At 49.1% G+C, this 16,823-nt stretch overlaps 1 protein-coding gene across 2 annotated transcripts in view; it reads right to left on the bottom strand.

The window, feature by feature from the left end:
* Nucleotides 1–16,823, bottom strand: part of SAE1 (SUMO1 activating enzyme subunit 1) — an 88,210-nt gene that overhangs the window by 36,070 nt on the left and 35,317 nt on the right. For both annotated transcript variants that reach the window (XM_055237493.2, XM_055237494.2), the window contains exon 6: nt 8,951–9,056. In XM_055237493.2, the coding sequence (XP_055093468.2) occupies nt 8,951–9,056 (106 nt within the window). The remainder of the gene's footprint in view (nt 1–8,950; nt 9,057–16,823) is intronic.

Raw genomic sequence — 16,823 nt, forward strand, 5'->3', positions numbered from 1 at the left:
CCGAAGGAATATAACATTATGCTTCCAAGAAAGCAAAAGAGGCCACTTTTTTATGTATGCTCTTCCCCTATCATTTATGCCATCAAGTGTAAACAAGCAAGTTCCCAACCAGTGTTTCACAGTTTGATTACACAAATACAAACGATTATAATTGTTAACCACTGTTCAACAAGTTACTAAAAAACTTAAAAGTAGTTCTCCTAGAAATTTAGAAGACAAAAAAATGGGGAGGGTTTAACCAAGAAAACTTTTTTTTTTTTTTTTTTTTTTTGAGACGGAGTCTCGCTCCATCACCCAGGTTGGAGTGCAGTGGCGCGATCTCGGCTCACTGCAACCTCGCCTCCTAGGTTCGAGATTCTCTCACCTCAGCCTCCCAAGTAGCTGGGACTACAGGTATATGCCAGCATGCCTGGTTAATTTTTGTATTTTTTAGTAGAGACAGGATTTCACCATCTTGGCCAGGCTGCCCTCGAACTCCTGACCTCAAATGATCCGCCCACCTCAGCCTCACCATGTGCTGGGATTACAGGCATGAGCCACCGTGCCCAGCCTACAGATGTATCTTAAATATGTTGAAAACTAAGTCCACAAGTAAAACAAACCTCATGGTCTAAATTCTGACTGTCTATAAAACCACGGATATGACTTTCAGCAATCACAGCCATGCTCAACCTTGGTCTCCTTATAGGAAAATGGGATAACAACTATACTTCAAAGACTGTCACAAGACTGTGAGAAAATATATCAACTTAGGTGCCAGGAACACGGAAACAAGAGTAGTGCCTACAAAGTTTACCATTCAACTTGGATATCCCCCAAAGCCACCCTGCATCCTGAAGTAAGAATGTTACTAAGGCTTGACTTCACAGTAGGTAAAAAAAAAAAAAAAAAAATCAAGGCCACTTTTAAGTTATTTCCACTTCTAATGTGCTAACTTTGATCTTAAAAATCCTTCCTGGTGCTACACAATATGTGATTGTAAATGTTCTCACTGCCGGGCACGGTGCCTCACGCCTGTAATCTCAGCACTTTGGGAGACCGAGGCAGGAGGATCACCTGAGGTCAGGAGTTTGAGACCAGCCTGGCCAACATAGCGAAACCCCATCTCTACTAAAAATACAAAAATTAGCCAGGCATGATGGTGGATGTCTGTAATCCCAGCTACTCAGGAGGCTGAGGCAGGAGAATTGCTTAAACCTGGGAGGTGGAGGTTGTGGTGAACCGAGATTGCACCATTGCACTCCAGCCTGGTCAACAAGAGCGAAACTCCGTCTCAGAAAAAAACAAAATAAAATAAAACATTGTATGATTATTACTGACCTATACACTTAAGTTATAATGGTAAATTTTATGTTATGTGCTTTTTACCACACCAAAAAAAAAGAAAAAAAGAAATTTACTGCACATAGTTTTAATGTTTTGATTACCATATCCAAAACCCTGGAACTCAAAACTGAAAAAGACAGATAATTAATGCCATCTGGGAGAGAGTGGTAAACATGATAGGATATATTATCCAGCAAAGGGTCATAGGCACTCATGAGACTGTTGCCATAATACCCACTGAGGGATAGAATTAAGGGTAAACAAGCTGGGCGCAGTGGCTCACGTCTGTAATCGCAGTATTTTGGAGGGCCAAGGTGGGTGGATCACCTGAGGTCAGGAGTTCAAGACCAGCCTGGCCGACATGGCCCGTCTCTACTAAAAATACAAAAATTAGCTTCCTTCCTTCCTTCCTTCCTTCCCTTCGTTCCTTCCTTCCCTCCCTCCCTCCCTCCTTCCTTCCTTCCTTCCGCGCAGGCTAAAATCTACTCGGCTTGCTGCTGCCCGCGCCGCGGACTGCCTGGGACTGCCGGCGCGCGCCACCGCTGCCTGCCTTTTCTCCTTTGGATGCAGGCACGCGTTCGCCATCTTGGCCACGCTGGTCGCCAGCTCCTGACGCCGAGTGCTCTGCCCGCCTCAGCCTCCCGAGGTACTGGGACTACAGACGGAGTCTCGCTCACCCAGTGCTCGGTGTTGCCCGGGCTGGAGTGCGGTGGCGTGGTCTGGCCTCGCGGCAGCCTCTACCCACCTGCCTTGGCCTGCCAGGGTGCTGGGATTGCAGCCCCTGCCCGGCCGCCGCCACATCTGGAAGGTGGGGAGCGCCTGCCCGGCCGCCCCGTCTGGGAGGTGAGGAGCACCTCTGCCTGGCCGCCCCGTATGGGAAGAGAGGAGCGCTTCTGCCCGGCCACCCACCGTCTGGGAAGTGAGGAGCGCCTCTGCCCGGCCGCCCCGTCTGGGAAGTGAGGAGCGCCTCTGCCCGGCCGCCCCGTCTGGGAAGTGAGGAGCGCCTCTGCCCGGCCACCCACCGTCTGGGAAGTGAGGAGCGCCTCTGCCCGGCCACCTACCGTCTGGGAAGTGAGGAGCGCCTCTGCCCGGCCGCCCCGTCTGGGAAGTGAGGAGCGCCTCTGCCCGGCCACCCATCGTCTGGGAAGTGAGGAGCGCCTCTGCCCGGCCGCCCCGTCTGGGAAGTGAGGAGCGCCTCTGCCCGGCCACCCATCGTCTGGGAAGTGAGGAGCGCCTCTGCCCGGCCTCCCACCGTCTGGGAGGTGAGGAGCGCCTCTGCCCGGCCGCCCCATCCGGGAGGAAGTGAGGAGCGCCTCTGCCCGGCCGCCCCGTCCGGGAGGAAGTGAGGAGCGCCTCTGCCCGGCCGCCCCGTCCGGGAGGAAGTGAGGAGCGCCTCTGCCCGGCCGCCCCGTCCGGGAGGAAGTGAGGAACGCCTCTGCCCGGCCGCCCCGTCTGGGAAGTGAGGAGCGCCTCTGCCCGGCCACCCACCGTCTGGGAAGTGAGGAGCGCCTCTGCCCGGCCACCCACCGTCTGGGAAGTGAGGAACGCCTCTGCCCGGCCACCCACCGTCTGGGAAGTGAGGAGCGCCTCTGCCCGGCCACCCATCGTCTGGGAAGTGAGGAGCGCCTCTGCCCGGCCACCCACCGTCTGGGAAGTGAGGAGCGCCTCTGCCCGGCCGCCCCGTCTGGGAAGTGAGGAGCGCCTCTGCCCGGCCACCCACCGTCTGGGAAGTGAGGAGCGCCTCTGCCCGGCCGCCCCGTCTGGGAAGTGAGGAGCGCCTCTGCCCGGCCACCCATCGTCTGGGAAGTGAGGAGCGCCTCTGCCCGGCCGCCCCGTCCGGGAAGAAATGAGGAGCGCCTCTGCCCGGCCACCCATCGTCTGGGAAGTGAGGAGCGCCTCTGCCCGGCCGCCCCATCCGGGAAGAAGTGAGGAGCGCCTCTGCCCGGCCACCCATCGTCTGGGAAGTGAGGAGCGCCTCTGCCCGGCCACCCACCGTCTGGGAAGTGAGGAGCGCCTCTGCCCGGCCGCCCCGTCCGGGAAGAAGTGAGGAGCGCCTCTGCCCGGCCGCCCCGTCCGGGAAGAAGTGAGGAGCGCCTCTGCCCAGCCGCCCCGTCCGGGAAGAAGTGAGGAGCGCCTCTGCCCGGCCGCCCCATCTGGGAAGTGAGGAGCGCCTCTGCCCGGCCACCCATCGTCTGGGAGGTGAGGAGCGCCTCTGCCCGGCCACCCATCGTCTGGGAGGTGAGGAGCGCCTCTGCCCGGCCACCCATCGTCTGGAAAGTGAGGAGCGCCTCTGCCCGGCTGCCCCATCTGGGAAGTGAGGAGTGCCTCTGCCGGCCACCCATCGTCTGGGAGGTGAGGAGCGCCTCTGCCCGGCCGCCCATCGTCTGGCAAGTGAGGAGCGCCTCTGCCCGGCCACCCATCGTCTGGGAAGTGGGGAGCGCCTCTGCCCGACCACCCATCGTCTGGGAAGTGAGGAGCGCCTCTGCCCGGCCATCTATCGTCTGGGAAGAAGTGAGGAGCGTCTCTGCCTGGCCGCCCCGTCTGGGAAGTGAGGAGCCCCTCTGCCCGGCCGCCCCGTGTCTGGGTAGAAGTGAGGAGTTCCTCTGCCTGGCCGCTCCGTCTGGGAGGTCTACCACGGAGGCCAGAAGCAATGTGGGGGCTGGACGTGGTGGCTCACGCCTGTGGTCCCGGCACTCTGGGGGGCGAGGCGGGTTGATCACTTCGGGCTAGGAGTTCGAGACCAGTCTGGCCAACTTGGCGAAACATGAAGAATACAACAGACAAACCAACCAACCAACTCAATGACAACAAAACAGGTCTACCCTGGAGTCATACTCTAATTTTTTCTATTTTCCTCCCTTTCTGATCCTTTATCCCACTTTCTTTTTCTTCCTCTTCCTTCTCCCTCTTCTTTGTCAAATAGAGGATTGAGTTATTATCACTGATCCATATAAAGTCCCTCTCTCATTTATTTTAACTCCCACCCCCATTTCTATTCCCCGACTTCCCATGTGCAACCTTCCTAATGTGTTTGATACGCATCTTTTTGTTTGTATGTATTTTTAGAAAATGTTTACTGTTTTTGTATGCAAAAAAAAATCAATAAAAAAAAAAAAAAAAAATACAAAAATTAGCTGGATGAGGTGGTGTGCGCCTGTAATCCCAGCTACTCGGGAGGCAGAAGTTGCAGAATCTGAGATCATGCCAAAGCACTCCAGCCTGGGTGACAGAGCTGAAATCCATCTCCAAAAAAAAATAATAAAATAATAAAATAGAGCCGGGCGCGGTGGCTCACGCCTGTAATCCCAGCACTTTGGGAGGCCGAGACGGGCGGATCACGAGGTCAGGAGATCGAGACCATCTTGGCTAACACGGTGAAACCCCGTTTCTACTAAAAATACAAAAAATTAGCCGGGCATGTTGGCGGGCGCCTGTAGTCCCAGCTACTCGGGAGGCTGAGGCAGGAGAATGGCGTGAACCCACTGCATTCCAGCCTGGGGGACACAGCGGGACTCCGTCTCAAAAAAAAAAAAAAATAATAATAATAATAAAATAAAAAAAGGGAAAAACAGAGTCAATCACAGATCATCTACTTCGGAGTTGAAAAGTGTACACGCCAAAAAAAAAAAAAGAGAAAAGAAAAAAAGCACATATCTTCACAGATGACAGAGTTCTCTAGAACTTGCTCTGTGCCAGGAGTTTTCCATGTATATCACCTTCATCTCACAAAGGCCCTCAGGCAAGTGCTATTAACACCACCAGCTACAGAGGGAAATCTGAGGCTCAGGGAATTTAAAGTCGGCGGCTCAAGATCACCCATCTAAAACAAAATGGCAGTGCCCACTGGAAGCCAGGTCTGTTTTAATTCCAAAGGTCTTGTTCTTTTTCTTTTTCCCCCGGAGACAGAGTCTTGCTCTATCACGCAGGCTGGAGTGCAGTGGGGCGATCTTGGCTCACTGCAACCTCTGCCTCCGGGGTTCAAGCAATTCTATAGGCATGCACCACCACGCCCAGCTAATTTTTGTATTCTTAGTAGAGGCAGGGTTCCACCATGTTGGCCTGCACTGAATATTCACTTTGCTCCTAGATATCAGTTTTGTCCCCTCAGTTCAATGACCCCTGTGATGTTGAGATTAATGAGAAAATACTCTGGAAACTGCAGAGGATTAAATCAGGATTTCCTCACCTAAGCACACTACTGACATTCTGTGCTGGATAACTCTGTCACGGGGGGCTGTCCTGCGCACTATGGGATATTTAGTAACACCCCTATCCTCTATTCACTAGATGCCAGTAATATCTCCCCACCCAGCTCTAACATCAAAAAATGTTTCCAGACACCACTGCCCAATGTCCCCAGTTGAGAACCACTGGATTATGCAAAACTCAAAGGCCAGTTGACTCCTTTTTTTTTTTTTTTTTTTTGAGACGGAGTCTCTCTCTGTCGCCCAGGCTGGATGGAGTGCAGTGGCACAATCTTGGCTCACTGCAAGCTCCGCCTCCCAGGTTCGCGCCATTCTCCTGCCTCAGTCTCCCGAGTAGGTGAGACTACAGGCGCCTGCCACTATGCCCAGCTAATTTTTTGTATTTTTAGTAGAGACAGGGTTTCACCGCGTTAGCCAAGATGGTCTCGAACTCCTGACCTCGTGATCCACCCACCTCGGCCTCCCAAAGTGCTGGGATTACAGGCGCAAGCCACCGCGCCCGGCCCAGTTGACTCCTTTCATAAGCAGCAGTTAGAGATGCTCAAGTCAAACCCAAACCTTGGCGAACTAGCAGCCATTGTTTCCTGAGGGCTTTCTATGTGCAACGCAGTGAACAACAAGCTTCTCCTAAAGGGCCCAGGCACTGTTCCCACATGGAACCCCGGACTGGAGAAGACTCTGCTCTTACTGCTGGTGCCTCTTCCACACCTGGTCCCACTATCAAGAGGAGGCATTTTCTGAGTGCAGCCCACTCACATGTAACACTTATTCCTGCTCAACCCATTTATTTCTATACAAATGGATATTCGGGACTTTCAAATAGTTCATCCAGCTGAGCATGGTGGCTCACGCCTGTAATCCCAGCACTCTGGGAGGCCGAGGCAGGTGGATCATCTGAGGTTGGGAGTTTGAGACCAGCCTGGCCAACATGGTGAAACCCCGTTTCTACTAAAAATACAAAAATTAGCTGGGTGTGCTGGTGGGCACCTGTAATCCCAGCTACTCGGGAGGCTGAGGCGGGGAAACTGTTTGAACCGGGAGGTGGAGGTTGCAGTGAGCCGAGGTTGCGCCACTGCACTTCAGCCTGGGTGACAGAGTGAGACTCCGTCTCAAAAAAATAAATGCATAAATAACATAAAAAAAAAAACTTTTTAAAAAATTATCACGCCTGTAATCCCAGCACTTTGGGAGGCTGAGGCAGGCGGATCACCTGAGGTCAGGAGTTCAAGACCAGCCTGGCCAACATGGTGAAACCCTGTCTCTACTAAGATACAAAAATTAGCCGCAGCCAGGTGCAGTGGCTCACGCCTATAATCCCAACACTTTGGGAGACTGAGGTGGGCAGATCACCTGAGGTCAGGAGTTCAAGACCAGCCTGGCCAAGATGGTGAAAATACAAAAAAATACAAAAATACTAAAAATACAAAAAATTAGCTAAGCGTGGTGGCAGGTGCCTGTGATCCCAGCTACTCAGGACGCTGAGGCAGGAGACTCGCTTGAACCTGGGAGGTGGAGGTTGCAGTGAGCCAAGATCACGCCACTGCTCTCCTGGGCAACAGAGTGAGACTCCATCTCAAAAAAAAAAAAATTAGCTGGGCATGGTGGTGCCTGCCTGTATTTCAGCTACTCGGGAGGCTGAGGCAGGAGAATTGCTTGAGCCTGGGAGGCAGAAGTTGCAGTGTGCCAAGATCGTGCCACTGCACTCCAGCCTGGGCGACAGAGCTAGACTCCGTCTCCAAAAAAAAAAATTAAAATTAAAATTAAAAGTGCCAGGTTTGCCAGGCACAGTGGCTCACACCTATAATCCCAGCACTTTTGGGGGGCCGAGGTGGGCGGATCACAAGGTCAAGAGAGCGAGACCAACCTGGCCAACATGGTGAAACCCTGTCTCTACTAAAAATAAAAATTAGCTGGGTGTGGTGACACGTGCCTGCAGTCCCAGCTACTCGGGAGGCTGAGGCAGGAGAATCGCTTGAACCCGGGAGGCAGAGGTTGCAGTGATCACACCACTGCACTCCAGCCTGGGGACAGAGCGAGACTCCGTCTCAAAAACAAACAAAAAAGTGCCAGGTACAAGAAGAACACTGAAAAGCCAACCAATACTTACTAACAGTCTCCTGACCACCAGCAAAGATGGACTGCTAAGTAGTTCATTAATAGTAAGAGGAAAAACAACCCTACCTTTCATGAGCGTGAGGCTGGTTTTGAGGCAGAGAAAGAATTCTGAAGAGGGGAACAAGCACTGGTGGCTTACGCCTTTTTTTTTTTTTTTTTGAGACAGAGTCTCGCTGTGTCGCCCAGGCTGGAGTGCAGTGGCGCAATCTCGGCTCACTGCAAGCTCCGCCTCCCGGGTTCACGCCATTCTCCTGCCTCAGCCTCTCCGAGTAGCTGGGACTACAGGCGCCCGCCACCACGCCCAGCTAATTTTTTTGTATTTTTAGTAGAGACGGGGTTTCACCGTGGTCTGGATCTCCTGACCTCGTGATCCACCCGCCTCGGCCTCCCAAAGTGCTGAGATTACAAGCGTGAGCCACCGCACCCGGCCAAGGCTTACGCCTTTAACTCCAGCACTTTGGAAGGCCACGGTGGGGATTTCACTAGAGCCCAGGAGTTCAAGTCCGGTCTAGGCTACATGGAGAAACTTCGCTTCTACAAAAAAAATACAAAAACTAGCTGGGCACAGTGGTGTGTGCTTGTAGTACCAGCTACTCAGCAGGCTGAGACACGGGGAGCACTTAAGCCCAGGAAGTAGAGGCTACAGTGAACCATGATCGCACTACTGCATTCCAGCCTAGGTGACAGAGCAAGACTCTGTCTCAAAAAAAAAAAGGGGGGGGGTGAAGAGAAGTTGGTTGATCAGGCTTGGCATGGTGGCTCATGCCTATAATCCCAGCACTTCAGGGCCTGGGCATCATGGTGAAACCCCATCTCTACTCAAAATACAAAAATTAGCCAGGCGCAGTGGCGCATGCCTGTCATCCCAGCTACTGGGGACACTGAGACACCAGAATCGCTTCAACCCAGGAGGTGGAGGTTGCAGTGAGCCAAGATTGCGCCCCACTGCACTCCAGTCTAGGTGACAGAGGAAGACTCTGTCTCAAAAAAAAAAAAAAAAAAAGGAAAAAAAAAAAAAAAAGAGGTTGCTCAATCTGTGACCTGTAACACTATTACCATAGGGTCAACTTGACAGGGAGGTCATTTCAACAAGTAAAAAAGGCAGAAGTCATTAGAACCCAGAGCTCAATGGTAGACCTCACCCCCTTCAAGTGATCACCCCTTTCTCAAGTGATCACTGAGAACTAGCCAATGAAGAATGCCACCCAAGGCAAACATCACAAAACCATCTGGACCTTGCAACCACATTTGCAGAAATCAGAGCCAAAAGCCCTCCCTGGGTAAGTTGTGCTTTGAGGCCTCACCTTGAAGGAGAAAGTAGTCGGAGGTCGTGCGCTTCAGAGCAGCCTTTGCTTTCTCACTGCTCCAGTCCACCTCCAGGGCTTCTTTAACAGGGCAGAAGACCACCTTCTGTGGAAAAAAGGCAGAACTGCTTAGGAATAACATATGTTGGCTTTCAATCACAAGGCAGTTGCTCTTCTCTATCGCAGAAAAATCTCATTATTTAAAGTTTACTGACCACTAAAAGAAGCAGGGGCCATTTGATCCAAGAAATGCTTATTGAGCACTCACTGTGTGCTTCCCTAGAGGCTGGGGATGGACAACACAAACTCCCTGCACTGAAGGAAGACACAGCCAAGCTTCCAAAGACTTGCTTCCATTCTGGCTCTTTTAACTCTCGCTGGGCCAGGCACGGTGGGTCACACCTGTAATCCCAATACTTTGGAGACTGAGGCAGGCGGATCACATGAGGTCAGGAGTTCGAGACCAGCCTGGCCAACATGGTGAAACCCCCGTCTCTACAAATACACAAAAATTATCTAGGCGTGCTGGCGGCCGCCTGTAGTCCCAGATACTTGGGAGGCTGAGGCAGGAGAATCGCTTGAACCCAGGAGGTGGAGTCTGCAGCGAGCCAAGATCGTGTCACTGCACTCCAGCCTGGATGAAGGAGTGAGACTCCTCAAAAAAAACAAAACTAAACTAAAAAGCCTCTGGCTGTATTCATACTACAGGAATACTTCCACAATGAGGGGCAAGAATGTAAGTCTAACAATATTCTATAAAACGTTTTCGTAATAGTAAACAAAAACAAAAATTAAATGTTTCTTGGTAGAAGAATGGTTTAATGATGATGGATGACAATAATAAATAACAGCAAGAGAAACAATAAAGGGGATGGGACAAAGCTCCAGGTTGTGGAAGCAGGAACAGCATTTGCAAAAAGCCCAGTGATAGGCAGGATGGCTAGGACCTACAAAGCTCAATCAAATTATCTTGACAAATGCAATGACATATATTTTACTTTGAAGTACCATTTACAAGCCCAGGCACGGTGGCTCACGCCTGTGATCCTAGCACTTTGGGAGGCTGAGGTGGGTGGACCGCCTGAGGTCAGGAGTTCAAGACCAGCCTGACCAACATAGTGAAACCCCGTTTCTAGTAAAAATACAAAAATCAGTCGGACGTGGTGGCGGGCACTTGTAATCCCAACTACCTGGGAGGCTGAGGCAGGAGAATCGCTTGAACCTAGGAGGGGGAGGTTGCAGTTAGCTGAGATCCCGCCATTGCACTCCAGTCTCAGCAATAAGAGCGAAACTCTGTCTCAAAAACAACAACAACAACAACAACAACAACGACAACAACAAATTTACGGCTGAGTGTGGTGGCTCACTTTTGTAATCTCAGCACTCTGGGAGGCCAAAGTGGCATGATCACCTGAGTCCAGGAGTCAAAGACCAGCCTGGGCAACAAAGTGAGACCCCGATCTCTACAAGTTAGCTGGGTGCAGTGGCATGCACCTGTGGTCTCAGCTTCACAGGAGGCTGAGGCAAGAGAATTGTTTTAGCACAGGAGGTCGAGGCTGCAGTGAGCCAGATCGTACCACTGCACTCCAGCCTGGGTGACAGAAAAAAGAGAGAGAGAAAAAAATACAGACTGAAATATTTGGAAATGACACATGTGGCATCATGCTGGGACCACTTTTACAAATGGTTCACACATAAACACACATACAAAAAAAACAGTTTTTTGTTTTAAACATTTTATTTTTTTCCAGACAGTCTCCCCCTCTGTCACCCAGGCTGGAGTGCAGTGCATGATCTCAGCTGGCTGCAACCTCCAACTCCTGGGTTCAAGTAATTCTTGTGCCTCAACCTCCCCAGTAGCTGGGATTACAGATGCATGCCACCACGCCCAGCTAATTTTTGTATTTTTAGTAGAGACAGGATTTCACTATATTGCCCAAGCTGGTCTCAAACTCCTGACCTTAGGTGATCTGCCTGCCTCGGTCTCCCAAAGTGTTGGGATTATAGGCGTGAGCCACTGTGCCTAGCCAGAAAAAAGCAGTTCTTAGAACTAGCTACCCTTCAGAAGTTTAAGATAGCCAAGCTGGGGGAACATTGTTAGATCCCGTCTCTAAAAAGAATTATTTTAGGCCAGGCGTGGTATAGACTCTGTGTCTCTATATTTTAAAAAGGTTGGTGGTGGGTGGTGGCGGGGATGCAAATAATTTCAAATTTACAGAGGTGTCTTTCTTCCTCCCTCTCTCTCCACACCCTCCCAACCAGATATTTAAAGAACAGAGAGACAAGATGATAACAGCGTAATTTGGGAAGCTAAGTGAAACAAGATCTATCAGTTACCAGGCAGTTTACAAAGCTTGCTAAGGATGCATATAGATTTGACAGACAGAAGTTCAAATTGTTGGCTGGGCGCAGTGGCTCATGCCTGTAATCCCAGCATTTTGGGAGGCCGAGGCGGGCAGATCACAAGATCAGGAGATCGAGACCATCCTGGCTAACATGGCGAAACTCCGTCTGTACTAAAAATATAAAAAAATTAGCCAGGCGTGGTGGCGGGCACCTGTAGTCCCAGCTACTCGGGAGGCTGAGGCAGGAGAATGGTGTGAACCCATCGTACCACTACACTCCAGCCTAGGGGACAGAGCGAGACTCTCAAAAAAAAAAAAAAAGAAAAATACAAAAATTATCTGGGTGCAGGCCAGGTGTGGTGGCTCACACCTGTAATCCTAGCATTTTGGGAGGCTGAGGCGGGTGGATCACTAGAGGTCAGGAATTCAAGACCAGCCTGGCCAACACGGTGAAACCCTGTCTCTACTAAAAATACAAAAAAATTAGCCGGGTGTGGTGGCGGGCACCTGTAATCCCAGCTGCTCAGGAAGCTGAGGCAGGAGAATCACTTGGACCCTGGAGGTAGAAGTTGCAGCGAGCCAAGGTCATGCCACTACACTCCAGCCTGGGCAACAAGGTGAGACACCGTCTCAAAAAAAAAAAAAAAACAGTTCAAATTGCTAGTGAAGATTAAACAGTCATGTTTAGGTGGCTTTCCTTTAGGAGTTAAATCCATTGTTAAAGATAGTACACAAGATGTTTTCACTGCCCTCAAATCTTTGGAGGTCAATGACCTCAAAAGATAAGTCATGAAGTCAGCCTGGTGACATTTAATGCCTGCTATATAGACCACCAGGCCCTTCTCAACAAGTTTGAAAATACACATCTTTTGCAATATGGTCTGGGAATGCCATCAGAATGAGGAAACACAGTATTATCTACCAGGCAGGTTTCAAAAATTACCAAGAGCTCAATTCGGAGTCTTTGTTGTTTGCCTGACTATAAGCAATAAACCAACTAATATGTTAGGCTACTATATGATGAAACGGAGTTAGGGATGGGGGTTGTGTTTTAGAATCTCAGTCCCAGGCAGGTCTTGCCTGTTAGCTAACACTTTCAGGGCCTGGGGCAAGAGTATGAATGAAGACCCATATATCATGTCTACATATTTAGTTATAAATCACATTAACAAGCTATTAAATGGAGAATATTGTATTATCCTGTCTTGACAAACACGCCTTCTTCATAACTACCTGGAAGGCCTGGATCAAATTTGAAATTTTCACACTCCTTAGGAGTTCTATGCCAGATTAAGGCACATCGGGAAGGCTAGCCCCCATCCGTGCCCACTTCTCTTCCCATGCCTGGCTCTGTCCCACAATACTGGTGGCTCTGCACTTGAGTGTGGCTACCCAGCTCATCCTTTCTCACCAAACCCCCACGTCTCTGGCCTAAGCATTCAGACATTGTGACAAGGCCTGCACTGCACAGGCAGAACAGGGAAGCAGCCTACAAAAAATCCTGAGAAGCTTGGGGCTGTCTGGGCAGGAGATTTCAGGGGTCCCAGGTATCCAGAGTGTGGTCTACAACTGAGGGAAGAAAGCCACAGGTGACAGCCAGAAGTGGGCACAGGGCCCCAACCAGGCCAATCAGATTCTCTCTCCTGGGAACTGAAAATGTGAAAGTTGGAATGCAGAGATGCAGATATGCATAATGACAATGCTATAAAGGGAAAGGCCACAAATTCCTAATGCCTCTGGGATTGCCCAGTGGCCCTGGTCTTTATAACTCCTCTCAGATAACAGTAGTTATTCCGTGCTTCTTACACTCCACTTAACATCCCTTTTGGTTCAAACTAACTCGTAACAATTAAAAACAAAACAAAAGCTAACCAAGCTGCCTAATCTGTAGCAGCAGATGCAAAAGGTGGTACCTGCCTTACCCACTCCACTGGCATTAGGCTTATAAAGAAAAAATACACCCAACAATGCCTTCAGGGAATCAGGAGTCTTTCAGGTGAGGCACCCACAGTGTCTGCCAGGGAGTGGCATCCACTATCCACTGGAATGAACACCCGAAAACAGGTAACTTACATACCTTCTCTCCTCCACTTCCTCAGCTCAAGAATGCCTCTGCCTAGAATGCCTGAGCCACTCTCCTCCACCATCCTTCACATACAGTTCTGGGCTTAAGGATTTCAATCAACAATCTAGTTAAGACTAACAACAAGGCCGGGTGCGGTGGCTCACACCTATAATCCCAGCACTTTGGGAGGCCAAGGTAGGTAGACCACCTGAGGTCAGGAGTTCGAGACCAGCCTGGCCAACATGGTGAAACCCCATCTCCACTAAAAATATAAAAATTAGCCAGACATGGTGGCACGTGCCTGTAATCCCAGCTACTTGGGAGGCTGAGACAGGACAATCGCTTGAACCCAGGAGGCTGAGGTCACAATCAAACCACTGCACTCCAGCCTGGGCAACAGAGCAAGACTCGGTCTCAAAAAAAAAAAAAAAAAAAAGATTTGGCTCATGCCTGTAATCCCAGCACTTTGGGAGGCCGAGGCGAGCGCATCACAAGGTCAGGAGTTCGAGATCAGCCTGGCCAATATGGTGAAACTCTGTCTCTACTAAAAATACAAAAATTAGCCAGGCACGGTGGCTCACGCCTGTAATCCCAGCACTTTGGGAGGCCGAGGCAGGCAGATCACGAGGTCAGGAGATCGAGAACATCCTGGCTAACACGGTGAAACCCTGTCTCTACTAAAAATACAAAAAAAAATTAGCCGGGCGTGGTGGCAGGTGCCTGTAGTTCCATGTACTCAGGAGGCTGAGGCAGGAGAATCGCTTGAACCTGGGAGGCAGAGGTTGCCGTGAGCTGAGATTACGCCACTGCACTCCCGCCTGGGTGACAGAGAAAGACTCTGTCTCAACAAAAAAAAAAAAAAAAAAAAAGGTGAATTCTCCACATAGCCCATCAACCATCAAATTGTTGTTGTTAAGAGCCATTTAGCATAGTAGGAAACTGCAATAACCTCAATAACCTCAATACAATAGGAGACTGGTGGTAAAATAGATTATGGCTAGGCAAGAAGAGGAAAAATGACACACAGACATTTAAAATCACATGCTCCAGGCCAGATGTGGTGGCTCATGCCTGTAATCCCAGCACTTTGGGAGGCCAAGGTTAGCAGATCAAGACCATCCTGGCTAACACGGTGAAACCCTGTCTCTACTAAAAATACAAAAAATTAGCCAGGCGGGGTGGCGGGCGCCTGTAGTCTCAGCTACTCGGGAGGCTGAGGCAGGAGACTGGCATGAACCCAGGAGGCAGAGCTTGAAGTGAGCCGAGATCGCGCCACTGCACTCCAGCCTGGGCAACAGACCGAGACTCTATCTCAAAAAAATAAAATAAAATAAAATAAAATAAAATAAAATAAAATAAAATAAAATAAAATAAAATAAAATAAAATCATGCACTCCAAAGCAGATTTGGGGAATGCTTATTGAGTGAAAAAAGGAAAAGACAAAACCATGTACATATATATACACACATACAAGCCAGGCGCAATGGCTCATGCCTGTAATCCCAAAACTTTGGGAGGCCGATGTGGGTGGATCACCTGAGATCAGGAGTTCGAGACCAGCCTGGCGAACAAGGTGAAATGCCCTCTCTACTAAAAATACAAAACTTAGCCAGGTGTGGTAGCACAAGCCTGTAATCTCAGCTACCCGGGAGGCTGAGGCCAGAGGATCACTTGAACCCAGGAGGTGGAGGAGATCACGCCACTGCGCTCCAGCCTGGGCGATAAAGCAAGACTGTAAATAAATAAATGGTGTAGTACTTGCATATACGCTATGCGCATCCTCCCATATACTTTGTTTATTTATTTATTTATTTTTGAGACAGAGTCTTGCTCTGTCACCCAGGCTGGAGTGCAATGGTGCGATCTTGGCTCACTGCAACCTCTGCCTCCCAAGTTCAAGCGATTCTCCTGACTCAGCCTCCTGAGTAGCTGAGATTACAGGCGTGTGTCACCATGCCCAACTAATTTTGTATTTCTATTAGAGATGGGGTTTCACCATGTTGGCCAGGCTGGTCTCCAACTCCTGACTTCAAGTGATCCACCTGCCTCAGCCTCCCAAAGTGCTGGGATTTCAGGCGTGAGGCACTGCGCCCGGCCTCCCATATACTTTAAATCATCTCTAGATTACTTATAATACCTAATGTAATTGCTACGTAAACAGTTGTTATATTGTATTGCTTAGGGAATAATGACAAGAAAAAAAGTCTGTACATGTTTGGTACAGATAGAAGCAATGTTTTTTTCCCAAATATTTTATTATTAATATGATTACAATTTTCTTTTTTTTTGGATGCACTCCAAGCACACTAAATATTTTTGACCCACAGTTGGTTGAATCCATGAATGTGAAGTCCATTAATAAGGAGAGCTAACCATATATATTATCTGCATTAAATAGTGCCCCAATTTTGTTGTATATACATAGGAAAATACTGAAAGGAAGGTTATAGTTATTATTTGGTAGTAGGATTAACATTTCATTAACTTGTTCTCCATTTTCCATATTTGGAATTATGAACTTATTTTACTTAAAAAAAATTTTTTTTGAGACAATGCAGGATGTAGTACAGTGGCACAATCTCAGCTCACTGCTGCCTCCACTTCCAGGGTCAAGCAATCCTCCCGCCTCAGCTTCCCCAGTAGCTGAGACCACTGGCACGTGCTACCACGCCCAGCTAATTTTTGTATTTTTTGGTAGAGAAGGGGTTTCTGCTGTATTGCCCAGGCTGGTCTCAAACTCCTGGGCTCAAGTGATCCGCCCACTTTGGCTTCCCAAAGAGCTGGGATGACAGGCATGAGCCACTGCACCCAGCCTTATTTTACTTCTTAAATCAGGCCTAACAGTAACAGGTAATATAATTCTGCATATAAAGATGAATATAATCCCCAGGTCCTACCCAATCAAAATTCCTGGGGTGGGGGGGTAGAGGGACCAAGATTCTTTAAAAAGCTTTAACAAAGTATTCTAACAAATGACAACCATAGTCAAAACACATTTTTCACACTCAGCAGAATGAAAAAAAAAAACGCCTGAAGTTACCAAATGTTACTGATACATAATCTTGGTTCCAGAATATAAATTGATAAAACCACTTGAGAGTAACTTAACGGGGTCTGGTAAAGCTGAAAATGCCCTTATCTTAATTTTACTCCCAGGTATATACCCAAGAGAAATTAACACAATTGCCCAAGGAGATCATCTATACACACACAAACAAAATGCTTATGCAGCACAATTTGTAACAGCAAATTATGAGCATACCCAAATGCTCATAAATAGAAAAATTGATATATAAATAGTAATATATTTACGTAATAAAGACTCTAGCAAAAAACAAAAACAAAACAAAAACCAAAAAAATGCCCTGCAGGGCTGTCCAAGAGAACTAGCTATGATGATGGAACAGAATGTAATCTGTGCTATGCAATACAGATGCCAATGGCCACATGTGCTTACTGGCC

This window comes from Symphalangus syndactylus, chromosome 13 (assembly GCF_028878055.3).
Source record: "Symphalangus syndactylus isolate Jambi chromosome 13, NHGRI_mSymSyn1-v2.1_pri, whole genome shotgun sequence".
In the NCBI taxonomy this organism is placed as follows: Eukaryota; Metazoa; Chordata; class Mammalia; order Primates; family Hylobatidae; genus Symphalangus; species Symphalangus syndactylus.